General features: G+C 34.4%; 4 protein-coding genes across 7 annotated transcripts; 1 reads left to right on the top strand and 3 right to left on the bottom strand.

Annotated features, from left to right (window-relative positions):
• Positions 1 to 152: 152 nt before the first annotated feature.
• LOC137811039 (amino acid transporter AVT3C-like) lies at positions 153 to 2043 on the bottom strand. Its single transcript, XM_068612601.1, has one exon. The coding sequence runs from the start codon at positions 1862 to 1864 to the stop codon at positions 596 to 598; it is 1269 nt and encodes a 422-aa protein (XP_068468702.1). The 5' UTR covers positions 1865 to 2043; the 3' UTR covers positions 153 to 595.
• A 4143-nt stretch (positions 2044 to 6186) lies between these two features.
• On the bottom strand, positions 6187 to 9145 carry LOC137811040 (pentatricopeptide repeat-containing protein At2g17525, mitochondrial). The gene has a single exon (XM_068612602.1). The coding sequence runs from the start codon at positions 8522 to 8524 to the stop codon at positions 6644 to 6646; it is 1881 nt and encodes a 626-aa protein (XP_068468703.1). The 5' UTR covers positions 8525 to 9145; the 3' UTR covers positions 6187 to 6643.
• A 349-nt stretch (positions 9146 to 9494) lies between these two features.
• LOC137811041 (probable protein phosphatase 2C 47) lies at positions 9495 to 12712 on the bottom strand. Of its 2 annotated transcripts, XM_068612603.1 has the most exons (4): positions 11938 to 12712; positions 11081 to 11275; positions 10615 to 10820; positions 9495 to 10485 (listed from the first exon to the last, which is right to left on the bottom strand). In XM_068612603.1, exons 1-4 carry the CDS (start codon positions 12106 to 12108, stop codon positions 9930 to 9932), a joined length of 1128 nt encoding a protein of 375 aa, XP_068468704.1. In that variant the 5' UTR covers positions 12109 to 12712; the 3' UTR covers positions 9495 to 9929. The 2 variants fall into 2 exon arrangements, with proteins under 2 accessions (XP_068468704.1, XP_068468705.1); XM_068612604.1 differs by lacking the exon at positions 11081 to 11275 and having other exon boundaries at positions 11938 to 12245.
• Positions 12713 to 15144: 2432 nt separating this feature from the next.
• Positions 15145 to 20456, top strand: LOC137811042 (glutamate receptor 3.6-like). Of its 3 annotated transcripts, none has more exons than XM_068612607.1 (7): positions 15145 to 15233; positions 15902 to 16184; positions 16299 to 17650; positions 17734 to 18011; positions 18197 to 18228; positions 18321 to 18727; positions 19708 to 20456. In XM_068612607.1, the coding sequence occupies exons 2-7, from the start codon at positions 15917 to 15919 to the stop codon at positions 20188 to 20190; spliced, it is 2820 nt and encodes a 939-aa protein (XP_068468708.1). In that variant the 5' UTR covers positions 15145 to 15233; positions 15902 to 15916; the 3' UTR covers positions 20191 to 20456. The 3 variants fall into 3 exon arrangements, with proteins under 3 accessions (XP_068468708.1, XP_068468707.1, XP_068468706.1); XM_068612606.1 differs by having other exon boundaries at positions 15180 to 15544; XM_068612605.1 differs by lacking the exon at positions 15145 to 15233 and adding an exon at positions 15299 to 15461.
• The last annotated feature ends 275 nt before the right edge of the window (positions 20457 to 20731 follow it).

Here is a 20731-nt window from a genome sequence, read left to right on the forward strand (position 1 = left end):
TAAAGACAATTGCTTTAAAAATGTCTCATCATCGCTGTGGAGGATCCTGTTCCCACGTTAAAAGGTTGTGTTTGTGCAAGGCACGAAATTGAATAAAAACTTGGAAGGTCTCTCTTTGATCCATGGAAGCAAAAGTAGGAAGGAAGAAGAAATTTAAAACAATTTAACTAATGGAATATTTCTCGAACAAGCCTTCAAGATCCATATGCTACAATTCTTACAAAAATTGAACAGCATTAAACAACAACAACAAAGAATAGGTAGACCTTTATTCTAGATGGTGATCAAGAAATCACTCAGCAAACTGAACACTTCATTCAGGAGCATCAATTAGCAACTACAAGAATTCCCCTCCCAAAGCAATCGGCATCTTGCTGCAAGAATCACTATCAAGGAAACACCAAGCTTATACTTATAAGCTTCGCTTCTGCAATGTATCCAAATAATCAAATACATTTTCGGATTACTATTACTCTCTCTATTCAATAGTAGATTCAGAATAAAAACAAGATACAAAGAGTATCTTTCTCCAAAAGTATATTAACCACCCAAGAATACGCTCAGAAGAGATGTTAACAAGTTTTGAACTGAATGATTAGGATGTGGGGGAAAGAATCTCCATCACAGAAGTGAAAGTTCCAGTAACTGCAATCACAAACCCAAAAACCACAATTGCTCCATCCCAAACAAGACAACTCCACCCCAACTCGTCCTTAAAAACAATAAGATGAAACAGTGCAGGCAACACAAAACTCAACACAACACACACACTGCTTCCCACCAGGGACAAAAAATCCGCAAAATTAGGCACCAAAAGCGCCACCAAACTAATCACCAACACCATGAACCATCTCAACCACAAGCAGTACCTAGACCCACAGAACCTTCTCTCCATCACCTCATTCACAGGATTCATCATAATCGGAAAAGTGAAAAACAAATTGATACAAAGCCCCAACTGAACCAAAAGAGTAATCACCCCAGGACCCAAATTGGTGGTGATAATACCCTTAGTTTCTTCCCCAAACGCAAAGTAACCTAAACCCCCAAACAAACTAAACAACACAGAAATCGACCCCATCCCCAAACCCAAAACCCTACCGAACTTCTCCTTATCCTTGGCCTCAGTTTCCAACGGCAGAACCATTCCGATTCCCTCAAAAGCATACACAGCCACACCGATGCCGTAGAAAAACACAGACAAACCCCCGAACATTTTCAAATCGGGCCTATTCTTAACAGAAACAAAAACATCCTGGACCATGACAATACTCTTGGCAAGAAGATCAACCACGTCAGCGAAGATACTCAACGGAGCCAAAAGAGTCAAAGTACGAACCGAAATGAGTCCTAACTGGAAGGGGAAGCAGGCCCAGAGGAACAAAACCTTGGGGGTGAAACCGAGGAAAACCGGCGTCGTTTCGTTGTTGGTAAGGAACGCGAGAGTGGAGGAAATAAAGATGAGGTAGCTGACGCAAAAGCCGGATTGGGAGAGGACGATCATGAGGTCGACGGCGAGGCGGCCCAGTGGGCCGCAGATGGTAAAACCCAGGTCACCGAAGGAGGGGATTGCGGTGAAGGGCGTTAGGGATTGGAGTTTGCGGCGCGTGAGGACGAGGAGCATCATGCAGTGGTAGGTGAGGAAAGCGACGGAGAAGAGCATGAGGAGGCCCATGAGCCAGCCCGTTCGCTTGAAGCTGTAAGGCAGGCCCAAGACGCCGGCTCCAACTACGGAGATGAAGATGTTGGCGAAGGTCTTGAGATTGGAGGACAGAGCTGGTGCCTTCCCCAGGAGAGGAGTGTCCTCTCTAGGGTAGGGTGGAAGGGAATAGGACGACGACCCTGCTTCCTCGGAGAACACCATTGTTTCTCTCTCCAATGTTCAATTCTCAGTTCTCAATTACTGCTACATAGGATTATGTTTTTTTTCAATCTCTGTTACCATTATATAAGAAGTAGGTTGGATAAAATATTGGGATATGTAGAACGTGGTCAACTTGCTATGGCGGCTATGCTTTTTCTCACTGCACCACTTTTAGTTTTCGTGTTACGCTTCTCTATACCTTTTATTTATTTATTTTATTTCATTAATTGGGGTGTTTTTTCTTTATTTTTCTCAATCTTTAATAAATAAACGAGATCTAATCTCAACTGTAAGAGGGCTCCAGATTAATGGTTCTTATTGATATTTTATTGTTTTTTTTAATACAATATATGTCCCTAACTGTTAGCAGTCCCTAACAGTAATAACTATCTTTTTTGCCAATGGAAGCATGTAGGCACTCCAAAGAAATGGCAGGTGAGTTAAGAACTACCCAACAGAGAGAGAAGTTTAGATTAAATGTCTGTAACGCTAACGTGTGTGGGTTGCATTCAGTGACTTATGTTGATTTGGAAGCGGAAAAAATTACTAAAGTCGAAAACATCATACGCACATATATGTGAAGAATTATGTAGATCTGTGATAATTTATATCTCGCTACCTTTCCTTTTTGGTGAACTGGTGGTGTGTGATACTTGGTAATTTATATTTCTATTTATTTAACATTCTTAATAGTGTAGGAATTTTATATTTTTATTTAAATATAGTATTAAATAGTTTAAAATTTCTATTTTTTTAAGATTTTTAATAATTTTTAAGAATTTTATTTCATATTTTTATTTAAATAAGATATTAAATAATTTAAAATTTGTATTTAGTTAAGGTTTTGAATGATTTAGGAAATTTATTTATTTTAAATTTTAATTTAAAAAGGATATTCAATAATTTAGAATTTGTATTTATTTAGAATTTTGAATAATTTAGGAATCTTATTTATTTTATATTTTATTTTAAATAGAAAATTAAATAAATAGTTTAGGAATTTGTATTAATTTAAAATTTTGAATAATTTAGAAATTTTATTTATAACAACTTTTTTTTAAAAAAATAAATAATTTAGGATTTTTATTTATTTAAAATTTTGAATAATTTAATAATCTTATTGATTTCATATTTTTATTTAAATAGAAAATTAAATAATTTAGGTTTTGTATTTATTTAAGAACTTAAATAATCTAGAAATTTTATTTATTTTATATTTTAATTTAAACAATATATTAAATAATTTAAGATTTGTAATTATTTAAAATTTTGAATAAATTAAAATTTTATTTTTTTCATATTTTTTAAATACGAAATTAAATAATTTAGATTTTTATTTATTTAAAACTTTAAATAAATTGAAATTTTTATTTATTTCATATTTTATTTAAATACTAACATTTAATAATTTAGATTTATTTTAGAATTTTAAATAATTTAATAATTTTATTTATCTCATATTTATATTAAATAGAACATTAAATAATTTAAGATTTGTATTTATTTAAAATTTGTATTTATATAAAATATGTGTCAAAATTTGTAAAATACTTTACATAAATTTTAATTTTTTTTTGTATAAAACAATTTAATCATATTATATTTTAATTTAATTTAATTTTAACTAAAAAGGTAATTAGAATCTTATACTTTTATCTATCTTAAAAAATTATTTTATTAATTACACTTATCACATTATTATCACATTTTCATAAATTTATTTTTCTTTATTTCACGTTTTTCTTTTAATTCAAACAATCTTGACTTGAATTCCCTCCTTTAAATCAATCTTTAAATAAAATCCAAAGAAATGTTTGACATCATTACGTTCAAAGTTAAGTTAGATCAAACTCTTTCAAATTGTTCAAGGACACCTCTTTTAAATTGTATAAATACAAAATAACTATATTATTAAACACTTGTAAGAGTCAAGTGATAGTACTTTTATTCTAATATTAAAAAGACTGTGAAATTTAACAATAATGCTTATAGCTTCTTATAATTAGCCTCATTACTATATTGTATTTGAATAGATTAATTATTAGGATTTTATTTTAAGAAAGTAACATCTTTCCCTCCTAATAAATTATATATTTTATTTAAAAATTAATTACATTCTTTGTTCTTTTTATAAAATTTATGTTAGATATTATTATGAATTTTGATATCTCATTGAGTTAGACACCCCGCCTCAAAATCTACCAATCATCTATCATCACATGAAACATAAGAAAAGAAAAGAATATAAAATATGGAAGGCCAAACCAAAACTCATATAAGGAAAATGAATACAACATAAATACATAATAAAGGAAATTGGTATATGTTATGGAAAAAATGCAAACTAAGATAAGGAGGCATAACAAAGTACCCAAAAAAAAGTCTAACTTATTATCAACATCCAAATTGACCAATTTATCAACACATTTATTTCTTTCACTAAACATATGAGAAACTTTGAAATTCATTAAAAAAAAGTGTATACACCTTCTCCACCTCCCTCTAAGAGTCCAAGCAACCATTTCAGCATAAGACAAAGCTTGATGGAGCAAAGTAGACTCACTCTCCAATCAAAGTTTTTCAAACTCAACCCTTTGAGCATTTTCAATGGCAAGAATGCCCCTGTGACCTCAGCATACAAGACATTTTGATTTCCCAAAAAAGCATAAAAATCACCAATATATTTCCTACAACTTCCTTTGAAGATACTTGCATGAGCAATAGGGCTTGGAGACCTCCAAATAACACTGTTAATGTTCACTTTAGTCCAACCCACAACAAAGAAGTTCCAACACACTTGCACATGAACAAAGACCTTACCAAGTCTAGTGTTAATGCCAAAAAACTTCAAAACAAAGAATTCATCCATATCATTAGAGATATTACTTGAAATCCAAATGCAGCTTAACCATGTAAATGACAAAGACCATTGGAGAGAGCACATAATTTAACGTGCTTAATAATAAAGCTATCAAGAGACTTAAAAAATGTAATAAAACCAGAATATGAAAAATTATTAAGATAAGGAAAAATATTCTAAAGTCATGACTAAATAAAACAAGTACAAGGACAACTGAAAAACAGATGGTTAATACTTATTACTCCTTACACAGAGAGCGCATAGAACATAAAACAACACCTCTTTTCTGAACCTCATTATTAGTATGAAGCTTTATGAAATGACTTTTTAAAGCACTATAGATTTAGCACGAGGAATTGAGCTAAACCAAATTAACTTTCCTCAGTCACAAGGAGAAGAAAAAAAAAATCTCTGACAAATCTTTGATTAAGAACCCCATTGTGCTTCATCCTCCAAATAAGAACATCAGACAGACCATAGAACTTTAAATAATTAATAGAATGAATATAAAGATGTTTATAAATATCCAAAAAAAGATATCAATCAAAGTTGTAGAAATAAGACTAATTCTTTCAAGACAAGACACCTTAGTAATAATAAAATGTATTTATGAGAACATCATAAATCATTTCAGAAATTAATTTAATCATCCTTCTTAACCGTATTATTATCATAATATTCAGTAATGTGAGACTAAATAGACCAAAAGATATTACTGTAAACAAAACCACAAGCTAACCAAAAGAGATAGGTTTTTTTTTTTACCGAAATAGGCTTTGTTTTGCACCAGTATACCCTTGCAAACTCTCATCCTGTTTAGAATTGTAAACATAATTCCATTCAAGAGTAACCTTCATTTCAAATGAAACATGTTCTTAATGTTTACTCAATATTTAAAAAAGATCGAAGTTTTCATCTCACTGAGAGATCAACCAAATCGTTGAAAAGGGCACTAATAACTTTTTCAACATTCGATTAAATACCAAATTAAAAAAAGGTTTAATAAATTTTAGGTGCTTTATTGGTTTTAGTTTTTCTTAAAAGTTATAATTTCATTAGATTTTTATGACAGGTTGCAATATTTGAAAACGGTATCAAATTAAGATTATTTAGAGTAATATCATAAGAGCATTGTAGAAATGCAAACACATAGGGAGCTGCTACTCCCCTGTTTATGCTAGTTATTATAATGAAAAGACATTTGATTCTCTTCTTATTTTTTTTATTAACATTTTTAATTTAGAAATATCCTTGTGTGGTAGGCACTTGCTCGCTATATAATATGAATATCCTACATCAAATTCAGATATTTATAAGGGAATTTATTTTGATCGTGGCTATTTTATTTATTCACTAAAGGCCAAGGCGTTTGTCGGTCCCCATTAGAGAAAGGACACCACAACTTTGTTTCTCCTTTGTTCATCTTTCAAGCAAGATTTGTCCAAAAAAGTCATGTCAAGTGTGATAGGGAGTGAAGATAATTCATTCGATGTAAATCTTAAAGATGCAGATAAAATAAAAAAACTCAAATATCTGTCGTGTGTGATAGTAACAAGCTAACTAATAGCCTACCATCATCATCCAACTGGTCAGGTGTCGGTGTACCCATTCATAAGTTTGAGGTGTTGCAGTGTACTATTTCTTGTCGTTTAACCAGAAGAAGACGTGAAGTTTTTTGCTGTCAATACGGAGAACCAAGAGAAATTTAAGAAGGTATGGACACCCATAGCCATTAAGATAAGGTTTGTAGGAATTAACTCGGAGTAAACGACAAAAACACTAGGTGTTAGATTTAATTGATGGAAGTCAGTCGCATCGATTTCCACCAAATAAACAATTCCTGAATACTTAATGTGTGGGGAGTATTAAGAGTGTGAAGCAAAGACATTGTTTGTGGGACAGAGTTTGCAATATGATTACTAGAGTATGTCATATACGTCGAGTGTATTCTTATTGATACGTCTTTCTTGACGCAGAGAGAGTAGCAGTGAATTCCAAATAAAAAGGTTGGGAAGGATGCCCTTGTCTACCATTTCTCTGAAGACTTGCATGGCTTTTTGAAGGTCCCCTTTCCTACATAAGACATCTATCAGAGGACAGTATGTTTCTGTATTGGGTGCACAACCTCTTGCGATCATGTCTTCCACCAACTTCAAGGCATTCTCAACTCTTCCCTGTCTGCAAAACCCCGTGATGACAGCATTGAGTGTAGATGGAATGGGAAAACAGTTATTAGCAATCATTTCATTCATCAGCTCAACTGCCTCTCGGACACTACCTTGTTGGGAAAATCCATGAACAAGGCAGTCATAAACTAAAATACTTGGAATTCCACCTTCATCAGTCATCTGATTATATACCCTCTTTGCATCCTCAATAGATCCCTTCTTGCAGTGTTCTAAAATCTTCAGGCTTCTGTCAACAGCTCTAGGGAACAAGTTCCCCATCTTTGTAAGAAACTCAGCTGCCTCATCAAATCGGTTTTGCTTAAACAGGCCATATATTATGCTATTATAAGGACTGATGTGCCCTCTAGAGCCTTCTTTGCTTTCCTCCATTAGCTCCAAAATAGAAAAACCATCTTCAATTCTTCCTTCTAAACACAGACCCCTAATTAATGAGTCGAATGTAACAAAGTTCCATTGGATCCCATCTATTTTCATATCATTAAATAGATCAAGAGCCAAATCCAACATCCCAGATTCACAAAAGCCAGATATCAGTGCATTAAAGGTATCCACATTTGGAAGACAGCCTTTACTCTCCATCTGCTTCAAAAAATGAAGCCCAACCTTCACCTTCCCCACTCCACAAAACCCCTTTATCAAGGTGTTGTAAGCCACAACATCTAGCGAACCTCCCATGCTCTCAACTCTCTCTAAAACCTCAGCGGCCTCTGTGGCGCGTCCAGCATTGCATAGAATTTCCAGCACTTTAGTAACAGAGACAGTATCAGGCACAAATCCCAGGCTAAAACTCTTCTCCAGCAGGACAAGAGGCTGAACTGAATTCCCTTCCTTACAGTACCCAGATATCAAAATATTAAAGGTAACATCATTAGGCTCCTCCATCTCACTCATCAAGCTCCTAGCCCTCCCTACCTTCCCATTCCTACAAAGCGCATGAAGCAAAGTGTTGTAAACCACAGTGTTTGGAGTAACCCCTCTGGACTTAATAAGCTGCAAGAGCTTAAAACCTTCACCTATCCTATTAGTGAGGCACATCCCTTTCATCAAAATCCCAAAAGTGTAATCGTCCCCCTCAACCCCACTCGCCATCATGCTCTTTCTATAAAATTCCCGGGCCATGTCAATGTCCTCCTTCACAAGGACATCCAAAATTGAGTTGAAAATCTTGAGGGAGGGACTGCCATGGAACTTGTACGCCAAGTCAAGTACTTTGATTACAGTTCTAATCATCCGCGCTCGGCCGAGGCCGCGGATGATGGTGACGAAGATGGCATCATTGGGTGGTGCACCGAGTGATTGGGGCATTTCGTCGAGCAGTTGCTTGACAGTGTCGAAACGGCGGAAGGTGCAGAGCTTGTGAATCAAGGCGCGGTATGTGGATTGAGAATGGGCGAAGTTGGGAACAGTGGACGCCCATCTGAAGCATTCCAACGCTTGGGTAGCAGATTTCTGGTCCAGTATCAGCTGCGAAACATGCTCCTCGCTTGGTGCAGAAGAAGAATACGAAGATGAAGATGAAGATGTAGATGAATGCGTTTGGAATTGGAAACGCCTTAGATAAGGGATTGAGGAGGATCTACGATATGCCAATGCTTTCCAAAGTTTATGCATCTCATCAATCGAGGCTAAGTGCAAAGATTATTCAGAGTAGAAAATCTTGCTATAAACAATGACTTTCCCAATGAACAAATCGCCCCACTCAATCCAAATGTTTTCCCGTTAAAGAAAAAATGAGTCATTTTTGTCTATTCTTATTGAGTATCTATATCTATATACGTATATAAATTAAACTCTTCAGCATTTAAACACCATCCTTTCCCAAAGATTAATGGGTCTAACATTCGTAACTCTTGATAATCATCCCTAAGTTTTTACTGGTTCTCTGCTCCGCTATGGGATTTACTTCTGAAAGGTTATGTTTTCTTGATTATTGTATTTATTTAACACCCTTTTTTCTTATAAAGGAAGGGGCCTAAAGTCCAAACAAAGGGACACTAACCACAGAAAAGGACAGCTGAATCATTTGCTGACAAAGGAATGCAAAGAAAAATAGGAAGACTTTTATTCATGCTCTTCAACTATATCAACCTACACCCTCTTCTTTCATTATACAAGTTTACTTACAATTGTAATTCTGAATTAAGAAAGTGTTTCCTTTCATTCCAAAAATATTATTGTACATTCCGGGTTAACCTTTTCTAAAATGAACAAAAGAATGTGTTGATATTATTGGAGCTTAGGAATGGCATAAAAAATTCTATGGCCTGAGATCATGCTCATGCCTTATCTTGCGCGCTGGACCATTAGCTTCTATGAAAATGTGATTGCACAACAAGGATTCCAGGGAATTAGTACTAGAGAGAATATCCCTGACAAGATTGTAGCAATGAGGCTGAACATGAACACTATCAATCGTTCCTAAGTATTATGTCCATTTATCTTTTTAACAGAATCATTTTCAACTTTGATAAGTGATTATCTGTTTTTCCTTTAATTTGCCAAATGTGTGAAGGCAAAGACAGGTCAACAACAATAAGAAAACATGGTGAATGTTCCTAACAAATTTACAATGACTTGAAAATGTTGTAAAAGATAAACTATGGGGGGGGGAATACAAATCATTTACTTCATAGCTCTTTTCAGTGGACAATGGAAGTTTGCTACTATTGTGTTGTGTATTTGTATCACTTCCCGCCATTGAAAATGGGAAGACTGACACTGAAGGATACTCAAAAATTGGACTTCAAGAAGCTTGTTGTAGACAACAAGACCAGAAGTATGTGCGAACCTTGCCGGGTGATAGTCCTTGTAATAATCATATAGTACAAGTAATGAAGGCTCAGAATCTGATTGGTAGGTACTCCCCAATTCGAGTTGTTACAAGTCGTGTAACATTATTATTGACATTTAAGCAAACAACAATATTCAAGGGCAGTAGGGGTAGCAGTTAGTCAGAAAAATCCCCACTGAAGAACACCCTACTCAATAATCTGTACAAATCAGCAACAACATTTATTCATCTACCATTCAAGACACCCTTGAGAAGATCAAGGCCCTCAGCAGAAATACTCCTCCTCCTATATGATCTAGGAATTTCAATTTTAGAAGGTGGATCTTTGGAGAAACACACAATCACTACTGTGAGGTTGTCACATGTGTTGCGTTGGAGGGCCTCCAAAACAAGTACTTTTGCGCATTTGTTGGGATCATTATGCTGCATGAGCTCCTTCCTCACCATTGTCACGGCACACTGGCTGCTCATCACATCCCACAATCCATCACAGCCCATTATCAAAAACTCATCCTCTTCGGTCAGCACAATCTCCTCCAGCTCCGGCTCGCAGCTTAAAGGACTCTTAGAACCTTTAGTGCCTTTTATGTGCCAATCTCCAAGAGCACGAGCAACTGATAGTTGGCCATTGAGGTATCCATCATAGATAACCCCACCCAGTTTTTCAATTCTTAATCTTTCAGAAGTGCAATTTGGTTTATGGTCTTTGGAAAGTTCAACGGCTCTGCCCCGTTTTCCCAATACAGCACGAGAATCTCCTGCATTGGCAATCAGCATGGAACTGCAAAATAGATTACTAGTACAATTAACACCATTTGCTTGTGCTAGAAGCATGCATTAAAATTCATATATGCAACCACCAACAGCGTCTAAAAATCATTATTCTAATCATATAGTTCTCAGTCCTTACCTTCCCAACATAAAGGCTATCAGAGCGGTGGTGCCTGAAGAGCTATCAAGAGCACTGGCATCTCTAAAAGCAAGATCAGCCTTCACAAATGCGCTCTTAATTGCTTTCTTAATGCCAAAGGGGAAATGGGCATCTTCAACTATAAACTTGAGGATGTTCTTTCTCGTAAATGATGCTGCGTCAACACCACCATGTCCATCAAATACCTGTATATCATCAATCCCCATGAATACCTAATCTAAGGGACATGCAAAAGGCAACGGGATTGGAATACTAATCAAAGCATGGTAGTCAAAGAATAATTTCTATGATGTATTAATCTTTGTAAATCTTTTAGGTCAATGTGGTAAATCAGTGATTGGGAATTCATTCATATCTTATGGAATATTGCTCCACTTATGAAGAGAATTTGCCCACTTCATTAGGTTAATAATAGGATCGATCTAACTCAACACAAGAAACATACCCCATAAAATGCTGCAGGAGAAGCAATGTTTGCTCCAAGACCGTCACATTCACTAAGAATATCAATGCATATGAATTCATCCTCCATGTACTGCTTTGGTCCTTTATCAGAATAGCTTCCAGATCGAATATCAAGTGGAAAGTGTGATTTTTTTTCTGTTCTTGATTTAAGTCCAATAATATTAATATTTGATTCCTAGACAGAAGAAGATAGGGCATAATTACTGGCTAGGACTACGTCAAAATATATGGATAATAGCAGCTTGAACAAATAAACAATCCATTTTCTTTACATGGAATTAATTGTCTTTCTATGCTTTCATAGACATGAACACTATACTTGAAACAAACCGGTCAAAACAAGGACATAAACCAACAAATTGCTCAAAAGTTTAATAGTAAAATGCCATTTCAACTTTCAAGAAAAGTTATCCTATGGATTGCAGCTTTTATAAATCACCAGAAATTATATCGACCCTTTTGCAATTAGCTGCAGATTCAATCGGATCCAGATGCACGTTTGAAAACTGTTTGAGAAATAGGAAATCATGTCTGGGATATGGAAGTTATAACTATTAGCTTCTCAATAAACGCATAAAACTACATATCAAAGGTGGAACGAAACACGCCAAAAGCCTCTTTTGTAACAATACAACTACTATATTAACAAGTCCTAGGATAATATCAAAACAATAAATGAGAGGAAACAATATGTTCCAAGCTTTCCTAAATCCTATGTTTCTTTCAACCAAATTGTGTCGAGCCATCAAAATGCTGCACAGGTGTTGTTGAATTGAATCTAGCTGATATCCAACCCACAAGAACAGAAACATGGAATTTCAATTTGATTATACTAACCGGTTCAGCAGACCAAGAAGAGCTGCTGAAATGTCGCATAGACGAATAGTCCCTGGGAGGCTTCCCTGAATTCTGATTCAAATTCCCCACCGTATCCCCATTCAGGTCCTCCATGGAACCCTCACTACTACGCCTGGGGCAGGGGCATGCACCACTAACACCACCACTCATTGTATCTGCCTCACACGTGCAACATTTCCTTGTCCCATATCACCAATCCACCAATCAATCACAACCACAACCAAACAAGAGCTTAAAAATTTATTTTTTCATAATATTTATTTATTTTTATTTACCCTTATACCAGAAGCTTCTCCAAAACTATTCAAACAACCACCACACCCGAGAAAGAAGCCATTTTTAAAGCACCCCAGAAGAACACACAGGCAGATACAGCTATAGGAAACGTGGTTGGCACTTGATCCAAGCAAAAAAGAAAAACTGTAGCGAAGGCAACCGTGAGAAACACGAGAAAAATGTGGTAGCGTGCAGAGAAAGGAAGAAATGGTGGTGGCAAAGTGAGAAGATTAAGAGCAGAAAAACGAAGACCAATATAGATATAAATGGATATGAGAGAGAAGGGGGAACCGTTGAGAAGAGTATATATAAAGTGATTGGCAAATGCAAGTTTTGCGGTCGCCATTGTAGCGCTTGAAAGGAACTGACATGTGGCTTCTTCTGCTGCCATTTGTGTTACTAGTTGACCGGATACAAGGCCTTCTGCTCCTCCAACCTCTTGCATTCCATCATCATTTTTCTTTCATCATATCAACATACTAATCATACTAATCATTCTTTTCACATTTTTCTATATAAATTCTCACCAAAATAACAAGGTCAACACATTCTCTTACCTTAATATATTTTTCCAATATTAACCTTTTTATTTCTTAATCATTGTACTGAAGTATGTTACTCACTTCAACTTGGAGGAATCAAATTTATAAGAGAATCCCAATTATCTGAACTCAGCAACTATACAATTTTTATCACCTGTTATTATCAAATTATGTACAACCAATTCATTTCACGCATATAAACAAATAAATTCACAAAAAACTTCTAATCCTTACAATTTATTTTGCCCCTAATTTTTGTAACTATTTTTTCCAACGGTATTAGTTCAATGTTAAAATAATTAAGATGAATACTTGTATTTGAGAGTTTAACTGTAAAGGCATTAATATTTATTTATTCTTTATTTATAATTTTTTCTACTTAAAAATAAATAATTTTAAAAAAAAAATAGTTTACTTCCTTAGTGTATTATCGTGTCAAACTAAATAATATATTAAGTTATTTTTCTAAATAAAACAGTTCTTTTAAATATTTTAGGGGTGCAGTAGTTCTCAAGTTAATGCATGCATAATTAATGGCATGTGCTCTGGTCACGTATTCAGAGAGTTTATCAAGTTGCTAATTTTTTTTGACAAAGTTTGAGTTGGATTTAGATACTTCTAACATTTCTAATGTTTTCTATTCTTTTATTGACTTTTGCACTATTGACGTATAGAACATTTTCATTTATTATCAAGAGCAATGATTAATACTACCCAATATTTTTAATATATATAGAATTTTTTTATTTTATTTTAATGGGAGACTACAACCAATAAATTTTGATAATTGATGTATTGAATGATGAACATTATAACATTTTGAAATTTTACATCTTTTTAAGACAATGAAATTCAATCTAAAAAATTGGAAATAATTTTTTCCATTAACTATCCACTATTTTATAAAGAAGTTTTTATCTCATTCTCTATGTAAAAGGAACTTGTGAGAAAGAGAAGTCTAAGTAAGTGAAAATACAGAGAATAAATGAAATGAGAATTGATATTCATCATAATTTGAGATTAAAAATTCTAGTAAAAAGCTATAGAATTGTATTACATCCTCCTATAGTGAGATTAAGTATTATCATCGTAGGATGAGATAAACAAATATTGTAATCATACTTTATTATAGTAAAAACATTTTTGACATTTTTTAGACTAAATTACATGAGTTTTTACTTCTCAAGTTAATGATGTTTTTCCATATTAATTTTTTCTTTATATCATTATCTTATTTTGTTCTATTTTTTTATCTATTTATTATTTCTGTCCCTAATTATCTCAACTTTCATAAGACTATTTTTTAATTCAACAAAATCATAACATATAACAAAATTTATAACATTTTAAAAGGCTAAATACAAAATGGACGACAAAAAGAATAGGACGACGTATCCAAGAAAGTTATAAATTAAAATAAAAAGTGATTAATTTTTACATTTATCTAAAACATTAATATGAAAAAGATTTTAAAGTAGATTAGAAAAGTCTATAACAAATAAAGTATGAGTCTTAATTTTTTAATTTATCTGTACATTTTCTTATTATTCTACTATCATTTTTTTTAACAAATTTCCTCACTTTTCTTTTTTTATATTTTAGCATCATATTTTTTAATTTCCATACACTTTACCAATTTCTTAAATAAATAATAACTCAGTAAATAAAAAAGGTAAAAGCAACTTTGAATTTATTTTCATATTTTATTTTTTTGTTTCAAGGCACGTTAATACGTAATTGGATATTTAATAAATGAATAAATATGAAACTAAAATACATGCCAATAAACTATAAGAAAAAAACCTGAACAGTAAAAATTTACAGAATAATAGTTAAATAATAAAATGAACAATAAAGAAGAATCATTAAATTATTAGTTATAATAGTAACATAAAAGAAAATAAACTATGTCTACATCACTTTTGTTTTGTTCTCTTATTCTGTTTTTTTTATGACTTTATTTTGTGGATTGAGAAGGACGTTCTACCGTAAATGAAACATGGCTTTCGACACACTTTACTGTCAACACAGTTACACAGTATTACGCTTATTTTTTATTTCACTTTAAATTGTGCTAAAAAATCAAATTTCAATTAATATTGAAATTGATCTAAAATAATAATAAAATTGTGTTACGCAGATAAATATTAAAATCGTATTAAAATTTATTTATTTTAATAATTTTTAAAATTTTATCTATTTTAATAATTAATTTACAAAATTATTCTACTTTCGTAAAAAAAAAAACTCATAACCAATAACTTTACTTTGAGGCGGAGATCCCGTCATGTGTTTCACATGAAAAATCAAACATATTACTACTATTATTAGTATTTTATAGTAAATATACCAATTGTCACTACATGACAGTCCTTAAAGTTGGAAGGGGTTCAAATCTGTGCTGTTGTGGACACGACAATTATCTCCAACTGTTTCGAGGCAATTTCACACTTTGAGGTGCAATTTCAGTACCCAATTTATTGGTGCCAAGGGTCATTATTGCACATCATCACTCAAATAAAACAGAAGGAGGAGCAATATCTTCCCAGTGGCATTAATTTTGATGGACCATATCTCCCCTCACCAACCTTAGCATTAGCAATAGCCTTAATTCCAATTTCTCCCCCCATTTACTTTACTTTTCATCAGTGTTCAAATTCTTCATATTCCACTATGTTTTTCAAGGTCTCTTGCTTTTACTTTTGGTTCCCTCTTCCTGTGCAAGTATTGGCCACTGGTTAAAGTTTGTCCTTTTGTGAATCTACCAGGCATGTATAATCCTTTTTGAGAAAAGTTGTATTTTTACATGTTGGTGTATTGCAAATCTGTACTTGTTTGCCTTAGTTGTAGGCACTTAAGTGTTTTTTTGTTTCCCCATCGAATGTTTGTCTAAGATTTATTTATATTTGGTATGTTTAAGATTTGGTTTTTGAATTTGTGAGCTATCTTGTTTTGGGGGGAGGGGGGGTTCTATTACTACCTCTTTTCAAGAACTATCTCTTTTCAAGATGTTAGTTTAGTTACTAGTAGTTGTTGTACTTTCTTTTAGAAAATAAAACAGAATTGGAGATATTGCTTCACTTGTTTGTAGAGGAGGTTGTTCATTTGTGGTTATTGTTTAACAGGCCCCTTATCCAACCATGATTAAAGTTTGGCCCTTGGTTTTCATGGTTCTCTCCATTGGATGCTTTTCAAATGGGCGTGGCGGGCAAAATTCCACAGTACCAGATTTTGTAAATATTGGGGCTCTCTTCTCCTTCAATACCAGTGTTGGTAGAACTATAAAAGTTGCATTAGAAGCTGCCTTTGAAGATATAAATTCTGATCCAACTATTCTTGGTAGAACCAAGCTAAACCTCTCACTGCAAGAAGATTCTAAGTACAGAGGTTTCCTGAGCATTGCCGAGGGTATGTCTTTCATAGTATCACCCTTGTTATGTGTTAAAACCATAAAAATAATCTTTCTCAGCCACAGATCAAGTTACTTCAACTCTGTGAAATTATAGCTCTACGTGATAACAGTTTTGCAGGTCATGGCAAGACAGACGGTGGCGATAATAGGCCCCCATAGTTCTGTAACAGCTCATGTCATAACTAATATTGCAAATGAGCTCCAAGTTCCTCTTTTGTCATTTTCAGCTTTAGACCCTACTCTTTCTTCACTTCAATTCCCATTCTTCATTAGAACTTGCCATAGTGATCTTTTTCAAATGACTGCAATAGCAGACCTTATTGACTACTATGGCTGGAAAGATGTTATCGCTGTCTACCCTGACGATGATAATGGGAGAAATGGAATTGGCGCATTAGGTGATAAGCTTGCGGAGAGGCGTTGCAAGATATCATATAAAGCAGCTTTGAGTCCCCAAGCATCTATGGAAGAGATTACTAATGTGCTTGTGCAGGTGGCTCTGGCAGAATCACGGGTAATAGTTGTTCATGGCAATACTCTACTTGGCCCCCAGGTGTTTACAGTTGCAAAGAATCTAGGAATGATGGGAACTGGTTATGTCTGGATAGCCACTGCCTTCCTCTCTGCTCTGCTTGATATCAACTATCCCCCTTCTCCTGATTCAATGGATGAAATTCAAGGAGTTCTTACACCACGTATCTACACGCCAGATTCACAGCGCAGAAGAAGTTTTGTTTCTAGGTGGAAAAACTTGACTAGTGGAAATACTGCGAATGTCAAACTTGGATTGAGTTTTTTACCTCTCTTTGCATATGACACTGTTTATGTACTTGCTCGTGCTCTTGATGCATTTTTCAAAGAAGGTAACCAAATTACATTCTCAACTGATTCAAAGCTATCTAGCATACATGGAAACAACTTGAATCTTGAGGCCTTGAAAATCTTTAATGAAGGAAATATGTTACGTAGTAACATCTATGAGGTAAACATGGTTGGTGTATCAGGTCCATTCAAGTTTACATCTGATAGAAACCTTGCTAATCCTGCATATGAAATCATTAATGTGATTGGAACAGGAACTCGGAGGATTGGTTATTGGTCTAATTACTCTGGTTTATCAGTTGTTCCTCCAGAAACTCTTTATTCCAAACCAGTCAATCTTGCCAGGAAAAATCAAAAGCTGTTTCCTGTGATTTGGCCTGGAAACACAGATGAGAGACCTCGTGGTTGGGTTTTTCCAAACAATGGAAGGCTCTTAAAGATTGGAGTACCAAGAGGTGTTAGTTACCAAGAATTTGTCTCACAGATAAAAGGCACTGATATGTTTGAGGGTTTCTGCATTGATGTATTTCTTGCTGCGGTGAATCTGTTGCCTTATGCTGTCCCCTACAGGTTCATCTCATACGGGGATGGTAAGAACAATCCTAGCATGACTGAGCTTGTCCGTCTGATCACAACGGGTGTGAGTATCATGCCGATAACCTTTTGTGCAGTTTGGATGTTTTATGGCAATCTTCCAAGACCAATTTTCTTCTTCTCATGCAGGAATTTGATGGTGCGGTAGGTGACATTGCAATTACTACAGAAAGAACAAGGATGGTGGATTTTACTCAGCCATATATTGAGTCTGGTCTAGTGGTAGTAGCTCCCGTTGGGAAGGCAGAATCTCATGCTTTGGCCTTTTTGGCCCCTTTTACACCAAAGATGTGGTGTGTCACAGCTGTCTTTTTCATATTAGTGGGAGCTGTTGTTTGGATTTTGGAGCATAGGGTAAATGATGAATTTAGGGGACCACCCAAAAAACAAGTAGTTACCATTTTATGGTAAGGAAATCTTTGTATCTCTCCTCTTTGGACCTTTTTTAGAACTCATCTTTGTTAATGGTACATACTACAATTATAAAGAGGCTTCAATTTTCCTATTATATTTATGTGTATACAGCTTTGTTTGTAACAAACTTGAGGTAGGAACAATTATGTTTGTAACTTGTTTGGTTTGCATCTTGCAGGTTTAGCTTTTCAACAATGTTCTTTTCGCACAGTAAGTGCCAAACTTTTGTCTTTTGTGACATCTATTGTCAAAGTGATAGCTCCCCTTCGATTAATCAAGCTGCTTTTCTCTAAACCATGTAGGGGAAAATACAGTGAGCACACTTGGTCGTGCTGTGTTGATTATATGGTTATTTGTAGTTCTTATAATTAACTCAAGTTATACGGCAAGTCTAACCTCAATCCTCACAGTGCAACAGCTTTATTATTCCATTAAAGGCATTGAAAGTCTAGTAAATAGCAAAGAACCTATCGGCTACACGCAGGGTTCTTTTGCAAAAAACTATTTAGTTCAGGAAATTCATATTGAGGAGTCCAGGCTAGTTCCTCTGACAACACCAGAAGACATTGCTAGAGCACTGAGAAATGGCCCCAAAAATGGGGGTGTTGCTGCTTACATTGATGAGCGTGCCTACACTGACATCTTCCTCTCTAGCCGTTGTGATTTTACTGTCGTAGGTCAGGAGTTCACGAGAAATGGTTGGGGATTTGTAAGTATCACATGCCCTTTACCTTGGTTTTTTTCTTTTCCTCTTGGAAGAAGCAAGTGTGACAATATGATCTGCAGCTCATGTTGCATACTTAACTGCTACTGTCAATGGACTTTATGCTTGGGTAAACAAGGATAGGTCATTTCAATCTACAGAAACATAACCTACCTGCAAAATTCAGACCAACTGCCTATAGAGCAAGGGCATTGTTAATGACTAAAAACACATATTAAAGAATGAAAATAACATTTTTTTACTCATGTTAAAGAAGAAAATATTAAGTGTTTTTTGAATGTTTGAGATATTGGATATTTATACTTGGCATCAAATAGTTTCTAAGGCAGAGGTTACCGAAACCCATATAGGAATCACCCTAGCCGTTCCTAATCTTGGAATTCATTAATTCTTTCTGCCATATATGATCATAAACACAGCCGCCCAAGATCCGGTGATACATTTGTAGAATCATGAAACATCAATAGTACAACTTTGTTTTGGAGGCAAAGTGGAAAAACAAATGTGATTTTCTTTATATATTATATGCTTTACTTGATCATTTTTCCCCATGTTATATTCTTAATCTATTTACTATTCGAATGAATTAGTCCAACTTGCTGAACTTAAATAGGAAAAAAGATTGAAGGAAATTACCATTCAATATTTAGTTTAACGACTATACATTGGAAGTGTAAAAAAGGTATACTAATTAGAAATCACAGTTGATGTGAGTTTTAAGGCAATCATTGTAAAACTCAACAAATCTGCCATACAGTTTGTGATTGGATGAATGTGTAAAACAACTTTGTTCAGTGTTAGTGCATTACCTATTTTTTCTTTAGTTTTTTACATTTTGAGTACAACATGCTTAGTACTAGTCCTTGGAATCAAGTTCAAGATTAATATACTCCTTAGTTCTTGGTTCCCATATTTGATGTTACCAACTTTGGTAATATGTCTTGTTTTCCTTCATTTTTCTTCAGGCTTTTCCACGGGACTCACCATTAGCAGTTGACATGTCAACTGCCATATTGCAAATGATAGATAGTGGAGATTTGCAAAGGATCCATGACAAATGGCTTTTGAGTAGCGCTTGCTTATCACAAGGGGCAAAGCTTGAAGTGGAAAGACTCCAACTTAAAAGCTTTTGGGGCCTCTATGCTATTTGTGGACTTGCCTGCTTGCTTGCACTCTTCATGTATCTCATACAGATTTTGAAGCAATACCACAAGCACTACTCAAAGGAACCTGAGTCCCCTGACGGCCAAAATGTTGGATCATCAAGATCTTCACGTCTTAAAACTTTCCTTTCATTTGCAGATGAGAGAGAAGAGACTGTTAAGAGCAGATCCAAGAGAAGGAAAATGGAGAGGATCTCATACAGAACCACTGAAGGAAGCTCATCCATCGACTCGAATAAGGGATATGCTTCACGCAGAAGTGAATATGCTAGTGAAGTATTATGACCAACATTTCTACATGGATCAGCAACACTCTTTATTCCTACTGCAACTAGTGGTCTACTAGAACTTCCTCTTTTTCCTTTTAAGAAAATATATGTAGGATAAATTAAAACTTTGGCTAGCTATATGTAACACTTCTTTTAACTTGGTTTTTAATTCTTCATATATGTAGGATAAATTAAAACTTTGGCTGGCTATATGTAACACTTCTTTTAACTTGGTTTTTAATTCTTCATATATGTAGGATAAATTAAAACTTTGGCTGGCTATATGTAACACTTCTTTTAACTTGGTTTTTAATTCTTCATATATGTAGGATAAATTAAAACTTTGGCTAGCTATATGTAACACTTCTTTTAACTTGGTTTTTAATTCTTCATATATGCAGAAAAAAGGGTTTTCAGTTTATACTAAATATACATTAATCATTTTCAATCCTCTTGCTGACTAGTCACAATAAAAGTGTCATTTATGTCTTATGTGACCAATGGATTAAAACATAACATCACTCTATATCTGACTAACTGCTTTTAATTAATGTCTT

The sequence above is a fragment of the Phaseolus vulgaris genome, chromosome 2, assembly GCF_000499845.2.
Source record: "Phaseolus vulgaris cultivar G19833 chromosome 2, P. vulgaris v2.0, whole genome shotgun sequence".
In the NCBI taxonomy this organism is placed as follows: domain Eukaryota; kingdom Viridiplantae; phylum Streptophyta; class Magnoliopsida; order Fabales; family Fabaceae; genus Phaseolus; species Phaseolus vulgaris.

What these genes read in the sequence shown, in the direction of transcription:
- LOC137811039 (XM_068612601.1), bottom strand. Translation starts at nt 1,864, where the DNA reads ATGGTGTTCTCCGAGGAAGCAGGGTCGTCGTCCTATTCCCTTCCACCC.
- LOC137811040 (XM_068612602.1), bottom strand. Translation starts at nt 8,524, where the DNA reads ATGCATAAACTTTGGAAAGCATTGGCATATCGTAGATCCTCCTCAATC.
- LOC137811041 (XM_068612603.1), bottom strand. Translation starts at nt 12,108, where the DNA reads ATGAGTGGTGGTGTTAGTGGTGCATGCCCCTGCCCCAGGCGTAGTAGT. An exon ending in CTTCTTGGTCTGCTGAACCG is followed by an intron (nt 11,276 to 11,937) that starts GTTAGTATAATC and finishes TCTTCTGTCTAG; the next exon opens with GAATCAAATATTAATATTAT. An exon ending in CTCCTGCAGCATTTTATGGG is followed by an intron (nt 10,821 to 11,080) that starts GTATGTTTCTTG and finishes GATGATATACAG; the next exon opens with GTATTTGATGGACATGGTGG.
- LOC137811042 (XM_068612605.1), top strand. An exon ending in TTTCCTGAGCATTGCCGAGG is followed by an intron (nt 16,185 to 16,298) that starts GTATGTCTTTCA and finishes ACGTGATAACAG; the next exon opens with TTTTGCAGGTCATGGCAAGA. An exon ending in CAAGTAGTTACCATTTTATG is followed by an intron (nt 18,012 to 18,196) that starts GTAAGGAAATCT and finishes TGCATCTTGCAG; the next exon opens with GTTTAGCTTTTCAACAATGT.